General features: G+C 45.0%; 1 protein-coding gene and 1 long non-coding RNA gene across 4 annotated transcripts in view; one reads left to right on the top strand and one right to left on the bottom strand.

Annotated features, from left to right (window-relative positions):
• The window catches only part of ZBTB7C (zinc finger and BTB domain containing 7C), a 248,701-nt gene that overhangs the window by 131,084 nt on the left and 91,043 nt on the right, over nucleotides 1–26,574 (top strand). Inside the window, exon 1 of one of the 3 annotated variants that reach the window (XM_080973491.1) lies at nucleotides 22,043–22,363. The exons of 1 other annotated variant lie outside the window; for it this stretch is intronic. In XM_080973491.1, coding sequence (XP_080829617.1) covers nucleotides 22,230–22,363 — 134 coding nt within the window. In that variant the 5' untranslated portion in view covers nucleotides 22,043–22,229. Of the gene's footprint in view, nucleotides 1–22,042; nucleotides 22,364–26,574 lie in introns of those variants that run through there. One more of the 3 variants, XM_080973492.1, reaches the window with a different exon arrangement.
• The window catches only part of LOC308458825, a 470,973-nt gene that overhangs the window by 363,496 nt on the left and 80,903 nt on the right, over nucleotides 1–26,574 (bottom strand). The window lies entirely within an intron of this gene.

Genomic DNA, 26,574 nt, shown 5'->3' with positions numbered 1-26,574 from the left:
TAAAGGGCAGCGGGTGCTCATCTTCTTGTGGAACAACTCCTTAGCAATCTTTGGATGAGTGAGATGCCCTTTGGACGTCACAAGATGATAGGAGTAGCTACTGTGGCATTTTTGTAGGGCTCTCCCCTCCTCCTAATCAGCCGGCTAAGTAACTCTGGCAATCGTGGGTTCGTTGCAGAAGTGGAATTTACGAGGCTCACACCTGACACCTCGCTTGACAAGTCTCTTCTTCAGGGTTTGGAGATGCGCCGATTCAGAAGTCCCGCTTTGAAACAGACCCCCAAAATCCTGTTGTTTGTAACTCAAACACTGCAAAATAGTGGTCCGGCAAGATCCTCAGCAGTTTTCAAGTCGTCCGTGGAGAGGAAAGGTTTAGGAAGTCCTCTGTATCTCTGTTCCACACGACTTGGAAACAATGGTATGGAATAGCATCTAAATTTCAAAAACCCCAAATAGAATTAGAGTATATACTCCCATCATCCCCAGCCAGCTTTGCCAATGGTCAGGAATGATGGGAGTTGTAGTCCAACAGTGTCTGGCGACACAGGGTTCATAAACACAGATGTTCACAATACTGAGACGGACCAATGACCTGTGTTGGCGCATGGAAGCATTTTGACTTGCAAAGGTTATGCTACCATTTGCAGAATGCAATGGGCAAGGCTTGCTTGCTTGCTTGAGCCATTTGGACTGGTTTCAGCATAGATTTCCCACTAAGCAACCAACCCCATGCACCAGAAGCTGGCTTAAAGCAAGCCTTAAAGTTAAGCGAGCATACAATTGCACCGGTTCCAAACTGCAACTAATCCAGAATGCGGCAGCTAGACTGGTGACTGGGAGTGGCCGCCGGGACCACATAACACCGGTCCTGAGAGATCTGCATTGGCTCCCAGTACGTTTCCAAGCACAATTCAAAGTGTTGGTGCTGACCTTTAAAGCCCTAAACGGCCTCATTGTCGGCCAGAAGGTGTTAAAGAAGGATAGAACCTTTTTTATGTATGCAACTACAGCAGCAAGAATTCTTATCGCAAAATACTGGAAGACTCAAGATTTACCCACACTGGAAGAGTGGCAGACGCAATTGATGGACTACATGGAATTGGCCGAGATGACTGCCAGGATCCGAGATTTGGGAGAAGAAGCAATAGAGGAGGATTGGAAAAAATTTAAAGATTATTTACAAAAATTTTATAAGTTATATGAATGTTAAGAATTCGCATGATTAGGGAAATTCAGCTCCAGCAATAAGATTAAGGTATGGGAAACTAAGCTATATTAATGAAAGGACTAATGTTTAAAAGAACATTATATATGTTATTAGTGTAAATTGACAATAAGCATTTTAAACGTAAACCATAAGTATTTGAAAGAACAAAAGAATGCACGAAATAAGGTTATAATTTGCTGAAAAATTTTATTGTAAAGAACGCAAGGTGAGGGAGATGTGGGGAAGTCCGGTTGGTTATGGAAAAATGCTTTGAAAAGATGATTTTCCTTTTTCTCTTTTTCTTTTCTGTTATTTCTTTGTATATTTGACTTTGTATTTCGATTTGGAAAAAATGCAATAAAAAATATTTTAAAAAAAATAAAAAAAAATAAAGCCCTAAACGGCCTCGGTCCAGTATACCTGAAGGAGCGCCTCCACCCCCATCATCCAGCCCAGACACTGAGGTCCAGCGCCGAGGGCCTTCTGGCAGTTCCCTCATTGCGAGAAGCAAAGCTACAGGGAACCAGGCAGAGGGCCTTCTCGGTAGTGGCGCCCGCCCTGTGGAACACCCTCCCTTCAGATGTGAAGGAAATAAGCAGCTATCTTATCTTTAAAAGACATCTGAAGGCAGCCCTGTTTTTAATATTTAATACTGTATTATTTTTAACACTCAATTGGAAGCCGCCCAGAGTGGCTGGGGAAACTCAGCCAGATGGGCGGGGTATAAATAAATAAATAAATTAATTATTATTATTATTATTATTATTATTATTATTATTATTATTATTATTATTTATTGTTAACCTGGTTCATCAGAGGGGCTCCTCTGTCTGAGCCTGGAAGAGAGAAAAGAAGCCTTTAAAAGTAGTGTTCTATGCTGGGTTGCCAGGTCGTGTGACCAAGCTGAATGTGCTTAAGATTCAGACTAAGTCTCCTCCTTTGCCCACCCCCAAATGCCCCTTTGGGGGGGATTTACACTGACTTTGGCTCAGCTCACCCAAATGTTTCATTGGCTGAGCTACAATTGGAGACGTAACACCGCCTGAGCCCAGTGCACCTTACAATAGGACTGCCCTCCAATTCTCTACCAAGGCAGACCTGATCTCTACTGCATATTTTGAAACAGAATCTATTAGTGATATTTGCGTATGAAGGGTGTTCTCTCGCTGTTTATTCTTACGGCCATGTGTTCTGTCATGATTCCCCGAAGCTTGGGGCTTATCCACACTTCCCTTTCCTCTGTGCTTTCCAAGCGTGGTCCGTGAGCAAAACCTCTGTTTTTGAGCACCTTTCCCCCCCTGCTCTGGAGCTTTCCCTGTGAAAACCTGATCTTTAGCACTCCGTCAGAGCGAACAGCAATGCACAGAAAAACCCAATTGAAGTTTGCTCCGATTGAGTGCCAAAGAGCGGGTTTTTGCAGGCAGAAAAACTCACATTTGGGCACAGAGCTTTTTAAGAAATGACCTGTGCCTGGAAAGATTGGGGTAAGAGGGATAAGCCCTTAGTCTTGTAGTCAATCTATCGATAATATCCAATCAGCTTTGGGATGTGGAATCTCTATTACTCCAGGAAGGGGCTCTTGAAGCCAGATACAGTGGTACTTCGGGTTACATACGCTTCAGGTTACATACGCTTCAGGTTACAGACTCGACTAACCCAGAAATAGTACCTCGGGTTAAGAACTTTGCTTCAGGATGAGAACAGAAATCGTGTTCCGGCGGCACAGTGGCAGGAGGAGGCCCCATTAGCTAAAGTGGTGCTTCAGGTTAAGAACAGTTTCAAGTTAAGAACGGACCTCCGGAACGAATTAAGTACTTAACCCGAGGTACCACTGTATTGAGAGCCAGAAATCTTTAAGTGGGTCAAGCGAAGATCTGAACCAGGGTGATATAAACTGAACAAGGAAGTTGTTGCAACATCCACCCACTTCCTGCCTTCCAGCCCAGCTCCCAGCTCCCATTTATCTTTTCTCCGTAGGCCAGACCTCTTCGCAGTCATTGTGCTGTGGGCACAAAAACAGCCCAAGTTCCTTCCTTCTCAGTACAGATGTCCAGTGTGCTGCCCTCCACCCAGGCTGACCCCGACACAGAAGACTGGCTGCGTCCTTTCGTTTGCTGGCTTTTGTGCGGGTTTTCCTGATGAAGGCAAACAGATGCTTGACACTATCTGCCCTCTCCATGGTGTCCCCTCCCTGCTTTCAGGAATCACTGTCCCTGTCTCCTGGGGACAGTGGACACTCTGTGGACACGTGGCCTTTGCTATCCATGGCTTATGTCTTCCCAGGGCTTGAGTCCAGATTCCAACCATTGGCTGAAGCCTCTCTGAGGTCACGTTATTGCACTTGCCTGCCCAAGCTGCTCCTTCCCCAATTGCTGCCTCTGTTATGGGTCTGATACATCCCAAATTCCTCAAAAGTGCCTTGGTCCTGTATACCTGAAGGAGCTTCTCCACCCTCATTGTTCTGCCCGGACACTGAGGTCCAGCGCCAAGGGCCTTCTGGCGGTTCCCTCACTGCGAGAAGTGAGGTTACAGGGAACCAGGCAGAGGGCCTTCTTGGTAGTGGCACCCGCCCCGTGGAACGCCCTCCCACCAGATGTCAAAGAGAACAACAACTACCAGACTTTTAGAAGACATCTGAAGGCAGCCCTGTTTAGGGAAGCTTTTAACGTCTAATAGGTTATTGTATTTTCTGTTGGAAGCCGCCCAGAGTGGCTGGGGAAACCCAGCCAGATGGGCGGGGTATAAATAATAAATTATTATTATTATTATTATTATTATTATTATTATTATTAAAGTGGGCATGGCCCACCTCTCCCCATTTGAACCAACCTGGACCCTGCGGTCATCAGTTGAGGCCCTTCTTCATGCGCCTCCTTCACAAGACATCCAGAGGGCAGCAATGCAAGAACGGGGCCTTTTCTGCATTGGCTCCCTGCTTGTGGACTGATCTCCCCAAGGAGGCTTGCCTGGTGCCTTCCTTACATATCTTTAGGCACCAGGCAAAACATTCCTCTTATCCCAATCTGTGGCTTTTAAAACCGTGTGTGAGGGTTATTGTTATGGTTTGTTATTATGGTATGTATTCTGTGGTTTTTTTTTTTTTTTAAACTGCTTTAGCATGAAGGGCAGTAGAGAAATTTAATGAATAATAGTGAGGGTAATAATTGATCAGCCACCTAGTTCTGTGTCAGAACCAGGCCATCAGAGCACCTGCATGTTATTCATGTCACTGGCAGATCATGTGCGTAGAACATGAGGCCGGAGGAACATCGCCCGGCTGTGGGGCGTGGAGGCCACTCCCCACAAGACCCTTTCCACCTGGCCTAGGGGGCTGGGCACAGACACACCAGTCACCCTGAAGAGGCTCCTTGTGAGGCCGGAGGAACATCACCCAGCTAATGTTTTATTTGTTTATTGATTTTAATACGGTGTACACAGCTTTGAGATTTTTATTAAACATATAAAGCGGTATAGAAATAAAAAAATGGGACGGTTGTACGACAATGAACACTCATCTTGATTCCCTTGTGTGGAGGTAATACGTCTTTCCATAAATCACTTCTATATCCCACTTTCTGAATGCATTACCCTGTCACTTGCCTAACAGCAAATAGTCATAAAAAGTGGATGTGTGGCTCCAAAGCACTTTACAGTAATTGCATAAACCTGAATTTTGCGTATGTTATTGAATTATTCCTCCTAAATGCTGGCACCCTACTCCTGCTGTTATTCCCAAACACCTGATATTCCGAGCCACGGATATACTAAACTGGGAGGGTTCCATGTGGCCACTAACCGTTAATAGCACTAGCCTGTATGCATTTAAATCTTAAATGGTAGGCAATTCAGTCCTATCTGACACTGCCCACTGCCCTGCACAGAGTCGCCTAGGCAGTCCAGATTACAGTGTGACGCAAGTCGGTTTCAGTCGCCTGAAAAGCCACCGGCCCCAGATGAATCAAGCAATCGAGCCAAATTGTGCATTGCAGGGGGAAGATGAAAAAGCAGGACAAAAGTGGAAGGGTGTGTGTGTGTAGAAATTAAAACAGGGATGTGCAGGATCTGTCTGACCAGAGTCAGGAAAGATTTTCCTTTGGATCAGATTGGCCAATGAACTTCACACACACACACACACACACACACACACGATCAGTGGTCATCCTGACCTTGAGAAACTTCCTTCCTGATTCCAGTCAGTCTAGATGCAAGCCCACTCTGTCGTCCGAGGCATCTGAAGGAATCTTTATTAGAGGCAACCTTTCTGCCTCTGGCTGTAACAGTCCCTGGTGTACCAAAGGAAACGACCTTAAAGCCCACCTGCAGCTTCCCCTTGGCCAAAATGTCTGGTATACAAAAAGCTAGCTTATCAGGGAGAAGAAGAGCCCTTCTCTGTGGCATGCAAGCTTGAGTAGGAAGACAGAGGGGTCTCCCCAACCCCATTCAGCCTCCTTGCCACTCTTAGGATGAGAGCCACAGATTCCAGGTTATGGTTATAATAATAATAATAATAATAATAATAATTTATTATTTATACCCTGCCCATCTGGTTGGGTTTCCCCAGCCACTCTGGGCGGCTTCCAACAAAATATTAAAATGCAGTAGTCCATCAAACATTAAAAGCTTCCCTAAACAAGGCTGCCTTCAGATGTCTTCTAAAAGTCTGGTAGTTGTTTTTCTCTTTGACATCTGGTGGGAGGGCGTTCCACAGGGAGGGCGCCTTTACCGAGAAGGCCCTCTGCCTGGTTCCCTGTAACTTAGCGTCTCACAGCGAGTGAACTGCCAGAAGGCCCTCGGAGCTGGACCTCAGTGTCCGGGCTGAGCGATGGAGGTGGAGATGCTCTTTCAGGTATACTGGGCCTTTGAGGCCGTTTAGGGCTTGAAAGGTCAGCACCAACACTTTGAATTGTGCTCGGGAACGTACTTTCCATCTTCCATCCCCTTTCATTACTTGTTGCCTTCTTCTTGTTAGTTCAGGGGTTGCTCAAGTGACTATCCAGTACCCCAGCATAGATTTTTAGGTTGAAACTGGCAATTTTAGCAATTTGCTTGAAAATTATTTAAACTTCCACATTTTAAACTTCAGCTTCCTCCCACTGATTTGTATATGTCACCCCTCCTTTCCTGGTTCTTTCTGAATTAAACTGGGATCACGTAGGAACATAGGAAGCTGCCTTATACCATGTCAAAACTTTGGTCCATCTGTCTCTGCACTGCCTAGTCTGACTGGCAGGGGTTCTCCAGGGTTCCGGGCAGGTGACAGTCCCAGGTCTACCTGGAACTGTCGCTGGCAATTGAACCTGAGACCTTTTCCGTGCAAAAGTGAATGCTCTACTGCTGAGCTATGGCCCTCGTGAGCAGGAAGTGTCCAACTTAATGGAGCCAACCAATGCTTGCAAAATCAGAAACAGTCAGTGTGCTTCACGATGATGCCATCGTGGGGGCAATCAATCTGGGTAAGCAGATATTTTAGGAAGGAGCTACCAAAACTCAAGGGACGCCGGTGGAGCTGTGGCCTAAACCACTGAGCCTTGCCGATCAGAAGGTCGGCGGTTCGAATCCCTGTGACGGGGTGAGCTCCCGTTGCTCGGTCCCTGCTCCTGCCAACCTAGCAATTCGAAAGCAGGCCAGTGCAAGTATATAAATAAGTACCACTCCAGCGGGAAGGTAAACGGCGTTTCCATGCATTGCTCTGGTTTCTGCGGTCAAATGCCAGCTCCCTCGGCCTGTAAAGCGAGATGAGCGCCACAACCCCCAAGTCGTTCAGAACTGGACTTAACTGTCAGGGGTCCTTTACCTTTACCAAAACTCAGCAAAAAGGGGCGTGGTTTTTCCCTCTTTCTCTTTCAACACTATTCGAAGTACCCGCAGAGAAACGGTGAGCAGGGCCGGCGCCTACCATTAATTATGAACAAGTTCAGCTTTGGCTTGTACAAATAACTTATTGCTATTGAGCGCCTAGTATGAATCAGTGTTGTGTTTGGTTCTGCTGCTGGAAACATTAGTAAACACAGAGGTTTTTTTGCATATGCTGCTGCTTTATCGATCCTGTGGGTTTGGCTCAGTCGCCTCTTCTGGAGCGCAAGGACTGAACGTACAAGTTCTTTGTCACGTGAGCCGATGCCATTGATTGCAAAAGGACAGCTCCTGGGGAAGACATCGGCAGGAATGAGATCTGCAGCGTGTTTCCTTTATTGCTACATGATTGTGCACAGATAGTGCCCCGCCTGATCCAGGGTGAATTTGTTGCAGAGTTTATCCTTTACAGTGTGATTTCGCTGCCTGATCTTTATCCTCAAGCAGCAAAGAGAAATACTGGTTTGGGCCTGGGGCTTTGCTTTGCCCTTATCGGGGACTGCAGCTTTACTCATGGGAAAAGGAACAGAATCTATGGGAGCCTATTATTATTATTATTGTTGTTGTTGTTATTATTATGCCTTGGGGATTCAGGTCTGCTTGAAAGTTGTGTGGTAAAGAAGCAGGTTTTCCTAACTAAGCTAATAGGGGAAATGGGTGAACTGCTCAGATGTATATCTTAAATTTATTTGTCTCAGGATTTCGATCCTGCCTTTCCATTTCATGGTTAAGCACTCAAAGGAGCTACCATAGTCAATGAATTATTATTATTTTTAAAGCAAGCAAACAAAAACACCAGACAATTAACAGCAGAAAGTAAAAATAATAATAAGCAGTATCAAAAGCGCAGATTGTAAATATGGGGTAAAGAAAAAATGAACATAAAAACCTGGCCAAATACCTGTTTAAATGAAGAAAGGTCAGAAATTGGCAGAAAGTGAGCCAAAGAGATGTCCTGTTAGATATCCTTGATAAGAAGAGCCCTTTATGTTTGTTAACAACTATGCTTTCCCTCCTTTTTTCTAAATTATTTCTTATTAGAATGTATATTCTGTGCATATCACAATACGATTAATATTTAGTTCTTTTAACAGAATACAAACATGAAAATACCCAGGTGCAAACAGAATGAGGATTTGTGTTATTTTTGCAACGTTGGTAAACCGCTTTGACACTCCTTTGAAGTATGAAATGGAATACGTGTTATTTGAAAAAGAAAAACTGGTTGTCGGTGTAGTTCGTACAAAAAACCAGTTAAAAGAAATAGCCTGGTTCTAGTTAATAGCCTGGCTGCTGTGTTTGGAAATACCCTAAGTTTCTGAACAGTCGTTAAAGACAGCTCCACAGAGTGTGTTACAGCAATCCTGTCTAGATGTTGTTAAGGCTTACACGACCATCGTAGCCAGATTGGGTGAAGGAAGAGGAAATAGCCCCAGACATTGCGTCATATGGAAGAAGCAGGTTGAGGGGTTCAAGCCAAGTTTCTAACAAAGCATTTGGGATTCAGGGCTGATTCTCCATCTATTGGAGAAATAACTTATCTAGAGATTATGCTGCAATTCCCATTAAAGTACCAAAATTTTCTGTGGGTGCGTAATATTTTTCATGCCGGCATCTTCCAATGGAATAGGAGTGGCCAAGTTTTGAAGAGGTGTGTTGAGTCTTCCTTTAGAGTACAGGAACACCTGGTCTTCCAGATGTTGTTATCTCCCATCAAGCCCAGCCACCATGGCCAATGGTTGATGGGAGTGGTAGTTCAACATCTCAAGAGCCACAAGTTCTCCATCCATACTAAGGAATGCCAATGGAAGTATCGGTGCTCAAGTATCTGGGGTTGACGGACCTCCCTACCCCATGCAAGAAAGTGTAGCATTCAATGGCACTGATGTTGAAAATAGGCTCGAGGGTTGAGCCTTGGGAATCCCTCGCTCAGTTCACGCTCTTGAAGCCAACCAAGAAGACTCGACTGCTGCTGTTAAGACCTTCCTTCCCTCAGGCTTGGCACTTGAACTCCATGTGGGCTGCTTAATTGCAACACAGTGCCGGGAAGAAAGGGTTGGCTTTGGACCAAGAAGTGCTTTGATTCTTTTCAAGGGTATTTCTGGAACCATCTTCTCTTGTGCAGAAACAAACAACTAACTTGCCGTATTTGATCTGCAGGTCTTAAATTGCTTGCGTTCCAAATTGCTCAGAGGCTCTCCCTTCCCTTGCGCTCTATCACCATCTGTAAGACCGATTAAAAAGTGTTCTCTTTGCTCTCTGTGTCAACGGGCGATCACAGTAGCTCTCCTTGGACAGTTGCCAAAGGGCTTTTCTGTCTTGTATCAAATGATCCGAGAACCTGAGGGGTGCCAGGGACAGTCTGAATGGGGCTTGGCTGCAGCTGGAGTCAGCTGTCACCTCACGGTCCGTATCAGGCAACAGGTATTGGCTTCCAAGGAACTGGATCCAGATTACAAGGGCAGAGTGAGCTCAGCAGGACCCTGGAGAGCTTCCTGGCAAAGCAGACGTTGCTTTGACCTAAATTGGGGACGAGGAACCTCTATTTCCGCTAACAGAGCTACAATTACAAGAGTGGTGTGACAATCAATGCCTCTTCCAAGGGAATTCAGTGAGGAGTCCTGGGGTCTGCTAAACCACAGAGCCTAGGGCTTGACGATCAGAAGGTTGGCAGTTTGAATCCCGCAACGGGGTGAGCTCCCGTTGCTCGGTCCCAGCTCCTGCCAACCTAGCAGTTCGAAAGCATGAAGTGCAAGTAGATAAATAGGTACCGCTCCGGCCAGAAGGTAAACGGCGTTTCCATGCGCTGCTCTGGTTTGCCAGAAGTGGCTTAGTCATGCTGGACACTTGACCCAGAAGCTGTACGCTGGCTACCTCGGCCAGTAAAGTGAAATGAGCGTCGCAACCCGAGAGTTGTCCACGACTGGACCTAACGGTCAGGGGTCCCTTTACCTTTAATACCCCTCAGCACCTTTAACAAACTATACCACCCAGGATTCCTTGGGCAAATTCATGACTGTTGAAGTAGTACAATAGTGATTTAAGTGTGACCTAGATGTTGGAACTCCAACTCCCATCAATCTTGACCAGTGGCCACATTTTCTGGGACTGATGGGAGGTGGAGTCCAACAACCCCTGGAGGAGCACAAATTCCCCTAAATGGTAAAGCAGATGTGCTGAGTGTCTCAAGTCCCATACGCAAAGAGGTGGCCCAAGTATAAATGAGAAGAGCTCTGGCTTGCTGAGCAGCCCAAGTTCCAGCCTTTGTCTTTTCTGCTAGGAACCTCCAGGAGAAGTTAGATATATTGTGTGGTTAGAGAAATGGAGGAACCGTGCCTTCTTGCTCCTTGCTCCTGGAGCTTGAACTCCTGGACTCCAGCATTCTCTCAGGAGGTCACAACTGGTGAAACTGTGGCCCTCAACATTTTGTGGGACTGCAACTCTCACAAACCCCATGGGACACATGGGACACATGGGAATTGAAGTCCAGCAACATGCTCTCTCTCTCGCTCTCTCTCTCTCTCCTCCCCCCCCCCCTTTTTGGGTGTGTGTGGAAAAAAGGGAAGAATACGTATTTTGAAATGGCGGGGCATTCAAAATGGCATGATGTGAAAGAGCTATGGACATACCTCACAATGGTGCCACAGGCACAATCTAAGACATGGGTAGGCAAACTAAGGTCCAGGGGCCAGATCCGGCCCAATTACCTTCTAAATCTGGCCCGCAGATGGTCTGGGAATCAGCGTGTTTTTACATGAGTAGAATGTGTCCTTTTATTTAAAATGGATCTCTGGGTTATTTGTGGGGCATAGGAATTCGTTCATTATTTTTTTCCAACATATAGTCTGGGCCCCCCCCCAAGCTCTGAGGGACAGTGTACCGGCCCCCTGCTGAAAAAGTTTGCTGACCCCTGATCTAAGAGATGCCTGCATCTTGGGTTGCCACTTCCTCTTTTTGTTTACTGCTCTTCTGCCTATGTCTTGAACACAACGTGACACACACAGTGAGGGCAGCTGAAGCTTTGACCACCCCTTATCTCCACATTAGGAAAAGCTGATATATTTCTGTGTGTCAGGTTGCTGTTAACTATACAACGGGAGGGTGATTAAAACAAGCTAGCATCTTTTAAACTTTATTATTATTATTATTATTATTATTATTATTATTATTATTTGTCAGGGGTTCAGGGACAGAGGCACAGGGTAGGCAGGAGATGGAGAGCGATGGGGATGAATCCCAGGACAGCGAGGAAGAGGATGACAATGACTCTAGAGATTCCATGAGTCTTTCCAGCGAATCAGAGGATTCCCAGAAGGGGGCGCCGGTGGTCAAGGCCAGGGGAGCCCCAGGGGGGACGTGTCAGGAGCAGGGGGCCAGCGGGGGATCCCAAAGTGGCAGCTGGGCGTCAGGACCAGCCTCCCCGCCAGAGTGCAGCGAAGGGGGTGGAGGTTCCAGTGTATCAGGGGAGGCGGCTCCGGCAGTAGAGAAAGGAGGGAGGTCGGAGCAAGCCACCCTCCCGGAAGGGGAGGGGAGTAGTGAAGGGAGTAGCGTAGCTGTCAAAAGGAAAGTTAGAGGTTGGGCGCGTGCGCCAAGTTCAAATGTAGAGGCACGCGGAAGTACAGGGAGCCCGGAGGAGGGGCCAGGTCCCAAAGCCCGCAGGAGGGGGCAAGAGCAGTCTGATTCCGCGTCAGAGGAATCCAGGAGGGGCGAAACCCCAGCGGGCAGAAAGACCCTGCGGAAAAGGAAAGAGAGAAAGAGGTGGAGCAGCGCAAGCCTCTTAAACTGGTGCAGGGGAGGGACGGATTCAGAGGGGACTTCAGCGGTCTAAGCCTAGCAGACGTAGGGCTGCCCGCCTCGGATCTGAAGCAAACAATGAACTGCAATAAACACTTTTGTATATAAGAAAAGATAGGCGTTGGTCTTTTGTGAGCTGAGACTTGAGGCAGCCCTGACATTATTATTATTATTATTATTATTATTATTATTTCTGTTTTTCTGGAGATTCCTCATTCCTCTGTCTGCATGCATTATATGACATAGCTTTCAAAAGATAGTAAGGTTCCTTAGATAGCTCCTGGTATCATGAGCAAGGGAGAAAAAAATCTCCCTATCTACTTTCTCCAAACCATCCACCATTTTGTACCCCTATATCACACACCTTTTTTTCCTAAACTAAAAATCCCTGAATGTTGTAGCTTTTCCTCACAAAGGACGTTGCTCCAAGTCCTTGATCAGTTTTGTTGCCCTTTTCTGAACCATTACCCTTTTTTGAGTCGAGGTGACCACAGTGTTTTTGGGCCATTCGGACTTCCAGCAAGGGGCTGGCTTGCTCGGCTTTCTATTTCTGTTTAACAAAAGCTTGCCCTTTTATATTACTATTATTAAAGCCTGCATTTATTTTGACTCAGTAAGGCTTTGCGCTTTTGCCACCTCCACCCATCCCAGGAAGGAGAGGGGAGAGTTCAGGGTGGATATGGGAACTCGAGTTTCTGTCGGGCGATGAATGCAAGACTGGGGTGAGTCTCCCGCTGTGTTTAGACTATATGGCCAAGTTATGGGCTCCGATTGACAGCAGTCTGATGGGGAGAGTGATAGCACAAAGCTGCATATTCCCTGCCGGGTGTTCGCTGCCCATAGGAAGCCGTATTGTGTGACTGAATGCTCCCCAGAAGGTGGGGAGGGAGAAGCGATACGGGTCCGTTCTATATATAATTCATCTGTTTCATTAGCTCTGCGGTACCACGGCAAGTGAGAAGATTATTTCCGCATTTCCGAGCATTGTCCATCCGAAATGGGTGCCCGGCGTTTTCAAACCCCGTTTATTTAGGACTTCCGAACAATATACCCAAATAAATGAGCTCTCTGTTTATCCAACAGAGATCCTATCTGTCCTGTGCCAGGTCACTTTTGGAGCATGTGAGAAGATTTCTCCAAGTGTGTGTGCCTGGGACTCCCAGCCAGCAGTGCCTGAAGGGATTTTATTTATTGATGTGTTTATTTTATTTAATGACATTTATAAGCTGCTTGTGAAAACAAAACCTGAATGCAATATATATATGAAATGCCAATTCAAGAGAGGTTAAAAACAAGTAGCTATAATACAATTATCGAAATATAGGTGGTGGTGAATCTTTACCCGCCCTTCCCCTTAAGGTCCCAAGGTGGGTCACAACTATTTAAAAAGCAAGATTGAGATCTGTTTGAAACAAATAGCAATCGCAAGAGATGGGTGGGTCCTGGAATGATACATCTTAGGCGGCAAAGGCTGAGGTAAAGAGGTGCATCTTCAGCATTCCCCGAAAACCATGTAGTGAAGGTGTGAGGCGCACCTTTGTGGGGAAGAAGTTTCACAACTTAGGAGCTGCCACAGAAGCTGCCATCTCCCGGGAAGGAGATGGTCTTTCGGCCTTATAAAATCAATAGTTTAAGAGCAAGTAGGCATAACTTTTTAAAAAAATGATTTTGCCTCAACATTGAGCCTTGGGAGTGCAGATAATAATAATAATAATAATAATAATAATAATAATAATAATAATAATTTATTTATGTATATCCTTCCTATCTGGCTGGGTTTCCCCAGCTACTCTGGGCGGCTTCCAACAAAATATATAAAAATACAACAAATCATAAAACATTAAAAACTTCCCTAAACAGGGCTGTCTTCATATGTCTTCTAAAAGTCAGATAGTTGTTTATTTCATTGACATCTGATGGGAGGGTATTTAACAGGGAGGGTGCCACTACCGAGAAGGCCCTCTACCTGATTCCCTGTAACCTCGCAGTGAGGGAACCACCAGAAGGCCCTCAGAGCTGGACCTCTGTGTCCAGGATGAATGATGGGGGTGGAGGCGCTCCTTCAGGTATACTGGGCCGAGGCCGTTTAGGGCTTTAAAGGCCAGCACCAACACTTTGAATTGTGCTCGGAAACCTACTGGGAGCCAATGTAGGTCTTTCAGGACTGGTGTTATATGGTCTTGGTGGCCGCTCCCAGTCACCAGTCTAGCTGCTGCATTCTGAATTAATTGTAGTTTCCGGGTCACCTTCAAAGGTAGCCCCACATAGAGTTTATAAACATCCAAACCAGCCCTGGTTTATTTAGAGATCTGTTTCTCTCTGTCTTTCATTTTTCCAGCTTTGAATTCAGTTCTCCACAGTTCCTGCAGCAATTTGCAGATTTTCTAACGCTTTGTACGCTTGTGTTATGTGCGCAGCGAAAGGTCTCTTAAAGTTTCTCCCTCCTCTTGCCCAAGTTTCCACAGCCACCCTTCCCTGCCTCTTTCCCTCAACGCCCTTTCCTTCTCTGGAGTCAGCATCAGCCACCAACCAGTTCCAAAACCAGTTCCTTAAAGCCAAAAGTTCTTCCATCCCAGCCTCATGCAAATGGGCTGCAGGTTTTCCTTGATGCCAGCACCAGCCGCCCAATTAAGGAAATTAATTTACTCTTCCCTGCCAATCTTCACAGTTCAGCATCATGCCACATCCCTTGCCCCACAAGCAATGTTTCTGTTGTGACAGTGTGATGGAATAACCAAGGGTGGGTGGGTGTTTAAGGGAGGGGGAAAAGATCTTGCAAATAATAGTGATTATAAACAGAAAAACAATTCTTTTTCTTCTTCAAAAATCCCCAAAACTTTAGCAGAGTTATCGTTTTTGGAGAACATAGTCAACACTGGTTGGGGAGGGCAGCCCCACACTGCCCAGTGTCTCAGCAATGTTGTGTCTGAGGCATTGTGGGGGGGGGGGAATGGTGGTCTGTGGCGGCAGCAAAATACAGTGGTACCTCTGGTTGCGAACGGGATCCGTTCCTGCGGCCTGTTCGCAACATAAAAAGAATGCAACCCGCAGTGGCACGTCTGCGCACTCGTGGGTTGCCATTCGCCACTTTTGCGCATGTGTGTGACGTCATTTTGCACTTCTGCGCATGCGCAAGTGGCGAAACCCGGAAGTAACCCTTTCCGGTTACAAGACATAACCTGAAAGAACGTAACCTGAAAGAACGTAACATGAGGTATGACTGTAAAGCATAAAAAGTGTTTTAAAAATCTGCCTCACGTACTCTTCTAGATCTTTTCTGAACCAACAGAAACTAACCTACTGTATGAAAGTGAACCTTGTATTCATCTCTCTCTGTCCGCTGTTGTCTCTGGCCCTGCCACTAGTGTCGTGGGGAATGTCAACTGCAGCTATCAGCAACTTCTACTTAGAAGTGCATAAAACCCACGTCTTTCCGTTTCGAACCTGGATTGAAAAATGCACCGTTCTGCCGGATTGCTAAGACAGGTCATCTATTAAACAACAGGTGGTGCAATGTGGCCGATTAGAAGAGCCAGCCTTTTGACTGTAGCATATTTTCTTCATGGACATGTATATATTTTTCACTGGATTTGTAGGAAGGCCATAAAGAGTTTAATTTCCAACTGGAACTCGGTCAATACATTCTCAGTCTTGGAGCACTTTTGAGACGTAATACAGAGGATGGGAGTAGAGGGAGGAAATCGGGTCAGCTGGATATTTTAGTTCGGTAGAAGCAATATTAAATGTTTGCCCGAAGCAAAAATAGGCGGAGGGAATAAAGAAGGAAGGAAATAAAGTTTTGTGACTATAAGCAGAAGATACATCAGTGGCTCAGTTCAACCCAGGAAAATTATGGGGAGTTTTTTCTTAGCCTGCTAAAATCTTTAAGGTCCTGTCCATACTATACATTTAAAGCAGTATCATATCATTTCCAGCAGTCACGGCTTCCCCCAAATAATTTTGTGAACTGTGCTTTGTTAAGGGTGCTGAGAATTTTTAGGAAGTTCCTATTCCCCTCACAGAGTAACAATTCGCAGAGTGGTGGCAGGACCAGGCATCAGGCTCCCCATATCCCCATATCCAAACCTATATAAATAAGAGACCAATAAGACTGGTTTGGGGTAAAAACAGGCCCGGTTTTATTGAATACAGTGGTACCTCAGGTTAAAGACACCTCAGGTTACAGACGCTTCAAGTTACAGACTCCTCTCCTGCCCTGTGGAACGCCCTCCCATCAGATGTCAAGGAAATGAACAGCTATCTGACTTTTAGAAGACATCTGAAGGCAACGCTGTTTAGGGAAGTTTTTAATGTTTGATGTTTTATCATGTTTTTAATATAGTGGTACCTCGGGTTACATACGCTTCAGGTTACATACACTTCAGGTTACAGACTCCTCTAACCCAGAAATAGTACCTCAGGTTAAGAACTTTGCTTCAGGATGAGAACAGAAATCACGCAGCGGCAGTGGGAGGCCCCATTAGCGAAAGTGGTACCTCAGGTTCAGAACAGTTTCAGGTTAAGAACGGACCTCCGGAACGAATTAAGTTCTTGACCTGAGGTACCACTGTAAAGACAAAAGAAGTTTGGCTTGGGCATGGGGTAAACTAAATACTTCCAGCCTGCCTGCCGGAAGTGATGTGTGGTCATTCCAGACGGGGGGTTCATAGGGTGACCCCACAGGGACCACCGTGGGGGGGGGGGAGAGCGCCTTCGGCCCTGGCCCCCCTGGGCACACGGATATGGCCACTCCCCCCGGATCCCTTTAACGGGATACCCCAGTGTTTAGAGGGGCAGGCGGAGACTACAACCTCCCCTCCGTCCAAAACAAAGGATTTCCCCAATGCCCAACCAGTTGTGACGATTGCTATGAGGTAGGAAAAACCACCGGGTCAGTGCCAATTAGCCCAGTGGGCTAATTCCTACCCGGCCCCATAAAGAACGGCGACCACCGTAGCCACAGCAAAGTCATTGACTGGCAGTGTAAACCATGGGTGGGTGGGCAGGAAAATCCGGCATAGGAACCAACAGGCTGAGCCCCAGGTGTTGGCTGCTTAAATGGGCAAGGGGTAGATCGGAGGGAAGCCCCCTGTCGGCTCCAGCAGCTCTGCCCCCTGGCACAGCCCAGGTCCCAGACTGCACCCCCATTCGCCAAAGAAGGGTGCAAGCTAGGATCTGGTTCCTGATAGACGGTGGGGGCTTATGCCTCCTCTACCCACCAGGAAGGGCACAGCAGTTTGAATTCCTCCGTCTGGGCCCAGCAAAGCCTCCTCCGTCCCGCAATGTTGCAGCACCAAAAGCGGTGAGTGGACTTCTAAAATAAGTCCCCTTCCCAGGGAACTCTGGGAGGCGAACAGGGAATCTGCTAGCAACTCTCAGTACCCTTAACAAACTACACTTCCCAGGATTCATTGGGGGAAGCCCAAAGCTGTAGCCACATGTAATAGCATAATTAATGATGTGATTGTTATGTGGTTTGTTTCACATGCTGGAAAAATAATGACGGCGAACTACGGGCTGGAAAAGAAAAGTTGACAGCGATTACTAGTTCTACTTGCCAGGTTATATAGGCTGCCCCTTAAAAAAGTGGGAGTTCCTGCACCTCCTTTTCTAGAAAAAAAGGAATATCTATTAAAATTTTATTAAATCTCCAAAAAACCCCAAAACATTTACCATCCTATACAAAAAAACAACAACATCAACATAACTTTCTTCTTGACTCCCCACCCCTCCTTTCCTGATGTTTGTTTTTTACTTCTTTTTATTAGCTGTTTTACAATACATGTGCTTTTACTATCTGAACTTTGCTATTCTGAGTTCTTTCAGTAATCCACTGCTTCTGTTTCAAATCCTGCCCTTGACTTCATGTATGGGTGATACTTTGATAGATAATCCATCAATGGTCTCTATTCCTCCTTTAACGCTTCGCCATTATGTCCTCTTCGTCTGGTAGCTAATTTCGCCATTTCAGTATAAGTTTGCATTCCACTGTCAAACACCTCTTGCCGCCGGAAAGTTCTTGCCAACGTTTAATCTGAATCTCCTTCCCTGTGTTTTGATTCTGTTGGTTCGGGCCCTACCCTCTGGGGCCGCAGGAAACACGCTTGCTCCCGAAGGCCTTTAGGGAGGTATTCTTATATGCAACGGCTGCAGCTCGGACTTCAGTGGCAAAGGGGCAGAAGGAAGGAGAAGTCCCAACAATAACGGATTGGCATAACAAGCTACAAAAATTTGCTGAAATGGTGCAGTTGACAAACAGCCTGAGAGGCAACTCAAAACAAAAAATTATGGAAAAGTGGGATAGATATAAGATATACGTTCAAAAATACAGTAAAGGTTCTCTATCTATGCTAGCGTTCGATTGACGTTGGAGAGAAATTGAGTTGAGAAATAAGATTAAGGGTACATATTGATATAGGAATGTATTAGAGAAAATGTAAAGGAATATACTGTACAATAATAAGAGTACATTCATTTGTAAAAAAGGAATATACAACGTGATTGACAGGAAGTCTGTAGTGTTGGTACATATATGATTTTGGAATAGTTTTTTTCTTTGTTTTCTCTTTCCCCCCCTTTCTTTAGGTATATAAATTTTGTATATAAACTTTGTATACATGTTGGAAATTATACTATAATAAGTCATGTAATGGGACGTGAGTGGTGCTGTGGGTTAAACCACAGAGCCTAGAACTTGCCGATCAGAAGGTCGGCGGTTCAAATCCGCGCGACGGGGTGAGCTCCCGTTGCTTGGTCCCTGCTCCTGCCAACCTAGCAGTTCGAAAGCACGTCAAAGTGCAAGTAGATAAATAGGTACCGCTCCGCCGGGAAGGTAAACAGCGTTTCCGTGCGCTGCTCTGGTTCGCCAGAAGCGTCTTAGTCATGCTGGGCATGTAACCCGGAAGCTGTACGCCGGCTCCCTCGGCCAATAAAGCGAGATGAGTGCCACAACCCCAGAGTCGGTCACGACTGGACCTAATGGTCAGGGGTCCCTTTACCTTTACCTTTAAGTCATGTAATGTAATATGACAATGTATACATATGTAACACAAGAACGTTAAAAAAGAAAGAAAGAAAATAAGCTTCCTCCATCTTCCATGTGGCAGCCCCTTAAGGGGAGACCTTTATTGCCTTTTGGCTGGTTATTACAGGGGTTTTGCCCTTCATCTTCTCTCCTCCCATGGTCAACTTTACGATGCTAGCCTTCTGTTCTTTCTACACTTACTCTCCTCCCAGAAATCATGATCAGTGGGGGCTCAAACTGGGAGGTGGAAGAGCAGATATACACAAGGGTGTATTCCTCCGAGGGCGATATAACCGGAAAAACACTGGGAGGCAATTTTCTTTTTTCTTCTTCATTTCCAAGGCTGGGTAGATTGGCATTTACTGGACATGGCCCAGATTTTGCTAGGACCTTATCTCGGGGCAGGCATATGGTTTGCACTGGCTCTGCTGATTAATGTACCCAGACACTCCTTAGAAACCAGTAGCCAGAGAAGTTGCTGATAGCGGGTTGGGTGTGGGATCGTAGGAGAAAGGTGGGAGAGGACGTTCAGAAACCAAAGGATTCCAAAACCTTTTTTATAAAAAAATATATAATAATAATTCCCCTAAGCATTCAACTTCTGCAATTAAAGTAAAGCCTCGCCCAACTTGTCAGCACACAGATTGTGGCTTGTTCGTCATTTGAATTGGTTGGTCGTATTTCAGGAGCTCTGCCCTTAGCAAGCAGAAAACTTGGGCTGGATAAAGTTTTGGGTGTCGTCGATAAGGGTAATCAAACTCAGCCTTTCCATGGGACGTTTTAGAGTATTCAGATCTCGGCAGTCCTTACAGCAACCTCATAAATTCGATTAATATTATTGCTCCCATTTGGCAGGTAGGAGGACTGAGGCTGGGGGCGGGGAGGGAGGAGTAGGGGAGACATGCGTAAAGGCACTCAAAGAATGGGTCATAGTAAATTTGGGATTTCAATGGGGATCTTCCAAGTTGATAGCTCGGAAGCTGAAAGCTGGCTGCCCAAGCATGCAGATGGGAATTGAGAGGTAATTTGCACCTGAGGTAGTAGAACAGAATATGGCAGACTGGAGATTTAGGGTTGCCATATTTTGAAGAGCAACAAAGAGGACACATTTGCTGGCTTCAGTTTTTAACTGTGGATCACTATGACGACTCTCATTTTACATACCCATGAAAAAGAGGAGGTGTCCTGGAAAAAGAGGACATATGGCAACCCTTAGATTTAAAAGCAAAGCAAATCACCCTCTTCCCTGGAAGAGGAAGCTAGCACAAGAGGGAAGGAGCTGAGCTAATTTCTCCTTGGTGCAAAAGTTTGTTGCTGCTTTTAAAGGGTATTTAAAATAAAAATAAAAATGTGGTAGTGCATTCAAAAGAAAAGACTTCCAAAACATGTAGTGGTACTATCTATTCCATACTCTCCAACATTTCTCTGATGAAAATAGGGACGTCCTAAGGAAAAGTGGGACGCGGGTGGCGCTGTGGTCTAAATCACTGAGCCTAGGGCTTGGCGATTGGAAGGTCGGCGGTTTGAATCCCCGCGACGGGGTGAGCTCCCGTTGCTCGGTCTCAGCTCCTGCCAACCTAGCAGTTCAAAAGCACGTCAAAGTGCAAGTAGATAAATAGGTACCGCTCTGGCGGGAAGGTAAACGGCATTTCCGTGTGCTGCTCTAGTTTCTCCAGAAGTGGCTTAGTCATGCTGGCCACATGACCTGGAAGCTGTACGCCGGCTCCCTCGGCCAATAAAGCGAGATGAGCACCGCAACCCCAGAGTCGTTCGTGACTGGACTTAACTGTCAGGGGTCCTTTACCTTTAAGGAAAAGTGGGACATCCCAGGATCAAATCAGAAACCAGGACGGCTTCTGTAAATCCAGGACAGTCCTTGGAAAATAGGGACACTTGGAGGGTCTGTTATTCTACCACCACAGGATTCTACCACTTCATTTTACTGCAGTTGTATTATATATATATTAATAATAGCATGGCATGTGCTATCAAGCTATCAGGCTAGGGGTTCAGTCCCTTACGTGCAGGAATTCAGCCTGGGATGGATGCAGTTAGAACTAGTAATCTCCTACACACATTCCTGCCTAGATAATTGCCTCTACCCTCCTCACCCATTTTTCCTCTCCTTCTTCCAACTGGCTAGATCCCTCCGCAACTGCCGTTTCATACGCTGTCAACGTCCCAAATCTACTACCCTTAAAATGCCCTGTATCTGCCTTCGCTAAACCCTCCAGAGGTTTTGGACTAGCCAGCGTTATGGGAGTTGTAGTCAAAACCTCTGGAAGGCATAATAATAATAATACAAATAATACTAATAATAATTTATTTATTCCCCAGCCACTCTGGGCGGCTTCCAACAGAATATTAAAATACAATAGTCTATTAAACATTAAAAGCTTCCCTAAACAGGGCTGCCTTCAGATGTCTTCTAAAAGTCTAGTAGTTGTTTTCCTCTTTGACATCTGGTGGGAGGGCGTTCCACAGGGCAGGTGCCACTACCAAGAAGGCCCTCTGCCTGGTTCCCTATAACCAGTACAGTGGTACCTCAGGTTACATATGCTTCAGGTTTCAGACTCCACTAACCCAGAAATAGTGCTTCAGGTTAAGAACTTTGCTTCAGGATGAGAACAGAAATCGTGCTCTGGCGGCACGGTGGCAGCAGGAGGCCCCATTAGCTAAAGTGGTGCTTCAGGTTAAGAACAGACCTCCGGAACAAATTAAGTACTTAACCTGAGGTACCACTGTAATCTGTAACCAGGTTAGCAGAGGCAAACCTACATCAAACAATCTCCTCCCTGCTCCCCTCTAAACACATACCCCAAACACAGTTCACTATATATTGCAGTACAATAGGTTTAAACCTTGCATGGCATAGATATTTTATGGCATATTGCATGTGTGTGTGTAAATTAAGCTCTCTGTGATCCATGGATGTCTTTTAAATTTGCACAGAAGGAATGCATTCTTATTAGTTAAGGTGTTACTGATTGCATTTTTTCCTAATTTAATTATGTTTTAACTATATCTGCCTTTTAAATCTGCCGTTTGTCTAGTTAGTTATTCGGAGTCTGTGCTCTTGGTTTGCAAAACTGCTGCTTAGATGGCAGAAGCCTAGGCAAGAGCCTGCCTTTCTTTAAGAAGAAAGGAGGGAAGAGAGAGAAAGTATTTTCAGAAGAAGGCAGTTGCTGAGAAGGGAGCATCCAAAACAGGCGCTTGCTTCCCCCGCGTACTGTTAAGCCTTTCGTACAGGTGGACAGCCAGGGCTGGCTGCCAAATTCTTTTGGTTTAGAGGGAGTGGTGGGAAGGAATCCTTCAAACCGCTCCTAGAAGGGCTTAACTTTCCTCTTTCAAATGAGGGACAAGCTACTACGTTCTGCTGCAGACGCACGGGGAGAATGCCTTTTTGCAGATGTCTTTCTAAAACAGAACAGCACGTTTTTACGACTGAAGGCTCCAGGGAAAAGGAGGAGGAAAGAGTTGCGGAGGTAGGTCAGGCTAGTCTTCTCTCTCTCTCTCTCTCTCTCTCTCCCCTGCTTCGCTCTTTCCCCGAGAAAGGGTGGTTGGAGTTTATTATTTTCCGTGCTTCCAAGTTTATTTAATCACAAGGAAGCATCCTGTCTTCTCTGTGCAGAGGCTAATTTGGTTAATTAAAAAAATGTTTCCAGTCTGCCTGAAGTGCCATAGCGTGTTTCGGTTTGTTGTTCTCTTTTACAGTCTATCACAGCCAACATGTTTTGTTAATTGCTATTCAAAGGAGAAGCTGTGATTCTCTCTCCTGTCTTTTTAGTGCTTCTTAAATCCTTCCAAAACACACTGGCGTCTTGGCTTGACGTCAACCCAGCAGATAGTAACAACATCGTCAATTTTTGCATGTTTTCCCCCCATGTTGGATTCAATACATTATTTTTAATCTTTTTTTTCTTTTCTTTTTTGGCTGCTAAAATGTGGCATGGACATACCTTGTTGTTTTAGTGTCTTACTGTGAGTTTGGGCATACTGGATTTTTGTATCCGACAAAATTGTCTCTTTCAGCTTTGTTTGAATCTCCCTTTTTCATGGGGTTTGATTCATATATCTGACGGTCGCCTTTATGCTCCTTTGTGCCTCTACAAACATGTTGAGTAAAGACTTACCCTGGAATTTAATGTTGCGGATGCTCAGGGCTGTAGTTTTAAAAGCCACTCAAAGCGACTGGTTCCACTGCTCTCAGGGAAGAAGTCTGTCATTATGTACGGAAAACAAGAAACTATCTTATAACCATTGTGTCACTGTGATCCGAAACTCGGGATGGAATATCCTGTGAATAGCTTTGTGCAACTTTTGTGTGGGTTTTTCTCTTTCTTTTTGCAAATCAGATACTAGGAAACAGATGAGGTACTCATCTTTGTCTTTTCACAGTTCAACCTGTGTGTGTCTACTCAGAAGTAGGCCCCAAGTAAGTGTGTATAGGACTGCAGGTGTATGTTGGCTTAAAAAAAAATGTTGCAAACATTCTCTGGATCATCATGGTGAAAATAATATTTTATACCTTTTGGTGTGACATAGAAATTGCAGCGATGTGCTTGATCGTCCATCAGAATAACCTCTTGCCTCTCATAGCTGAATGAGCCCTGAATGTGGTCAGGATTAGAGATGAGCAAATCTGTCAATCTACGTTTCCCATTTTTCCATTCTTAAGGTCATTTTTCCACATTTCTACATCTGTTTTCTTTTTCTTTTTCTTTTTAAGAAAAATTCCCTTGTGAAAGTTCACCATCAAATTACTCCTGAAGTTTTGTGTTCAATTCCCCTGATAAACATGTTTTTGGAAAGCATCCCCCCCCCCAAATAACTTATTTTTGTATGCTGTCAATAATAATAGATGCACACAGTCCATTATATGCCTCTTTGTACAGATTACTTGCTTGGAGAAGTACCCTGAAAAATTCAGAGGTGCGAATTTTTTAAATTAAGAAGATGGCTGTTTTTCAGTTTGCGTATTGTTCTGTAAATTACAAATCAGGCAGGTTCACTTTTAAATGTAAATGGAATCGAATTGTTCCCCTTCCTTAACCAGGATGTATACATTTGCTTTTTTCTTCTTCTGCATAATACGTACCTGAAATCTTCGTGGAAAACTGCTATATGGCCTTTCGTGAATAGTGCGTTGTTCGGTTTCTTTAGTAAAGAGCAGCTTGATATCATCAGTCTTGCAGGAATTGCTTGGACTGGAGTACAGATTATTTAAACAATCTATTGATGGTTGGACTGTGGGTTTCCTTAAATCACACCCAGGTTAGGGACACTGAACTTTTTGTCACCCTTGGGATTTCTGAGGCACAATCGTCTCATGGATATCTGTTAAGAAATTGCAAACACACACACAAAACAATGTGTTTATCATGTTTGTACACAAACACCCATTTTCGTCCAAAGACTTCAGAGGCTTAGCATTTCCCTCAAACTTTGCTGGAAAACGTTGCTAGCTGTACCAAACATTTCCTTGAAATTTAACTGAGGAAGAAGCTCAAAATTCGCCTTGAATATCTCTTTAGGGAAAATCCAGTGATTGCTTTGTGACATGCAGGAAGTCCAACTGCCACTGCCACCCCATGAATGTTTACTAGTCTTTACGGAACTCTTTTTTGCTTTCCTCCCAAATTCCTTGCATCTTTTGCATGAGAAACTATCCGGATTTTGCTTTCACTGTTGCTCTGGGTGAAACGTGGGCGGTAGCTCTAGGTTCTCTGTATTTTCTGACAAAATCGGTTCGCTTCATAGAAAGATGGTGCACGAGCCAAACAAGCAAGTCTTTTAGTGTTGCTGTTGACGTTATTAGTAATATTATTTATAGTTCTGTCATTATATGTGCTGCTTTCCTGTGCAACACAGGCAAGCAACTTGCAGTGATCCAAGGAGTTTGCTCCTTGTAAAGGGGAGCTAAAAACATAGGGGGAGGGCAGAGGAAGAAGCAGGTGTAGCAAGGGTTAAGTGCAGGAACACACAGGGAATATACACACAGAGGCTTAAGACGGCGGTTGAATGGGTTAGTCCCGATTCCAGTGGTATTTATTCCCCAAGAATAAAGTTTGACAAAACTGTCGATTTCTGTTTCTCCCAGTTTCTCATTATTTCAGTCTTGTGTTAAGTTCACTTTGCCACATTTCCACATTGTTTTGCTTTGTTTGTTAAAGACTGTCCTAACGAAAATTCATCAGCATTTTAGAGCAGATTTCTTCTTCTTCTTTGTAAGCATTTTTGTTTTCAAGCAATTCCCCCTAATATAATGCATTTTAAATGTTATTTTTAATAATATGTGTATTTTCATCCATACTTTCCCCTGATATACACCTTTTGGGTTGGAGAACTACGCTGCAAAATTCAGCAAAGTGCAGATTTCAAAAGATGGATCTGTTTTGCTTTGTGTATTGTAAACTACATACTGAACCAAAGTTTTCCTCCAGCGTTACCTGAGAGAGCCTCCATTTCCAAAATATAGATTCCCTTGCAGCCCCCATATTATATTTTTTCACATTTCAGGGTAATAAACATGTTCGTACAATTGCTCTGATTACATGACATTCAGTGGCAGTAATTTTAAGGATTTTCGGAGCCCTGTGCATGTTTGCAGAGTTAGTTTCAACAGCTAAGCAAGAAAACATAACATTGTAGCCCAAATAAGTGCACTTGACAACCCTCTACTGCTAGGCAGAAGACCAGCATTCACCAGAAATTAGTACAGTTCAGCAGAATGCATGCAAAAAATAAATTAAATGAAATTGAGAACTGGCATAACATAGTGTCTAAAGCATAGTTATCAATTCAAAATCAAGGAATTGTAGATTTGGAAAGGACCTCTGTAAGCTTTGGAAAGGCCCGCTGGGATGCCTAAATCACAGCTAGGTTGCTGCTTCAAATGTCACCTCTGCCATGAGCTCACCAAGGCGCCTTAAGGAAGTGTCTCTCTTGACTCTTCGGCCCATTTGTAAGTGGACATTACAAGCTCTCGGAGATGATCTCGCAACCCTGGGTCCTTTTTCGCTGCCATGCCAGGTTTGGTTTAGTGTGTTGTTTGAACTTGGACTCCATCTGAACTGGACCAAGCTGCCTCTACAAGCTGTGGTCCAAAAAGAAACGAGGTTTGGCTTAGCATGTCGTGCGAACCAACTCAATGCATGTGAGGCCCTATGAAGTTGCGCTATGAAGATAATAATAACAACAACAACAACAACAACAACAACAACAACAACAACAATAATTTATTTATACCCTGCCCATCTGGCTGGATTTCCCCAGCCACTTTGGGCGGCTTCCAACAAAATATTTAAATACAGTAATGCATCAAACATTAAAAGCTTCCCTAAACAGGGCTGCCTTCAGATGTCTTCTAAAAGTCTGGTAGTTGTTTATCTCTTTGACATCTGATGGGAGGGCGTTCCACAGGGCAGGCGCCACTACCGAGAAGGCCTTCTGCCTGCTTCCCTGTAACTTGGCTTTTTTTTGCAGCAAGGGAACCACCAAAAGGTCCTCAGCACTGGACCTCAGTCCGGGCAGAATGATGGGGGTGGAGACGCTCCTTCAGATATACTGGACCGAGGCCGTTTAGGGCTTTAAAGGTCAGCACCAACACTGAATTGTGAAGGTGATGTATGGTTGGTGTGAGAATCAGGGAAGAGAAGATCTCCCAGGATGGGAGGCCAGGAGAAGAAAGGGAAGC

This window comes from Podarcis pityusensis (assembly GCF_964106645.2).
Source record: "Podarcis pityusensis genome assembly, chromosome: 11".
NCBI lineage: Eukaryota > Metazoa > Chordata > Lepidosauria > Squamata > Lacertidae > Podarcis > Podarcis pityusensis.
This window is presented reverse-complemented; position numbering and strand designations above follow the sequence as displayed.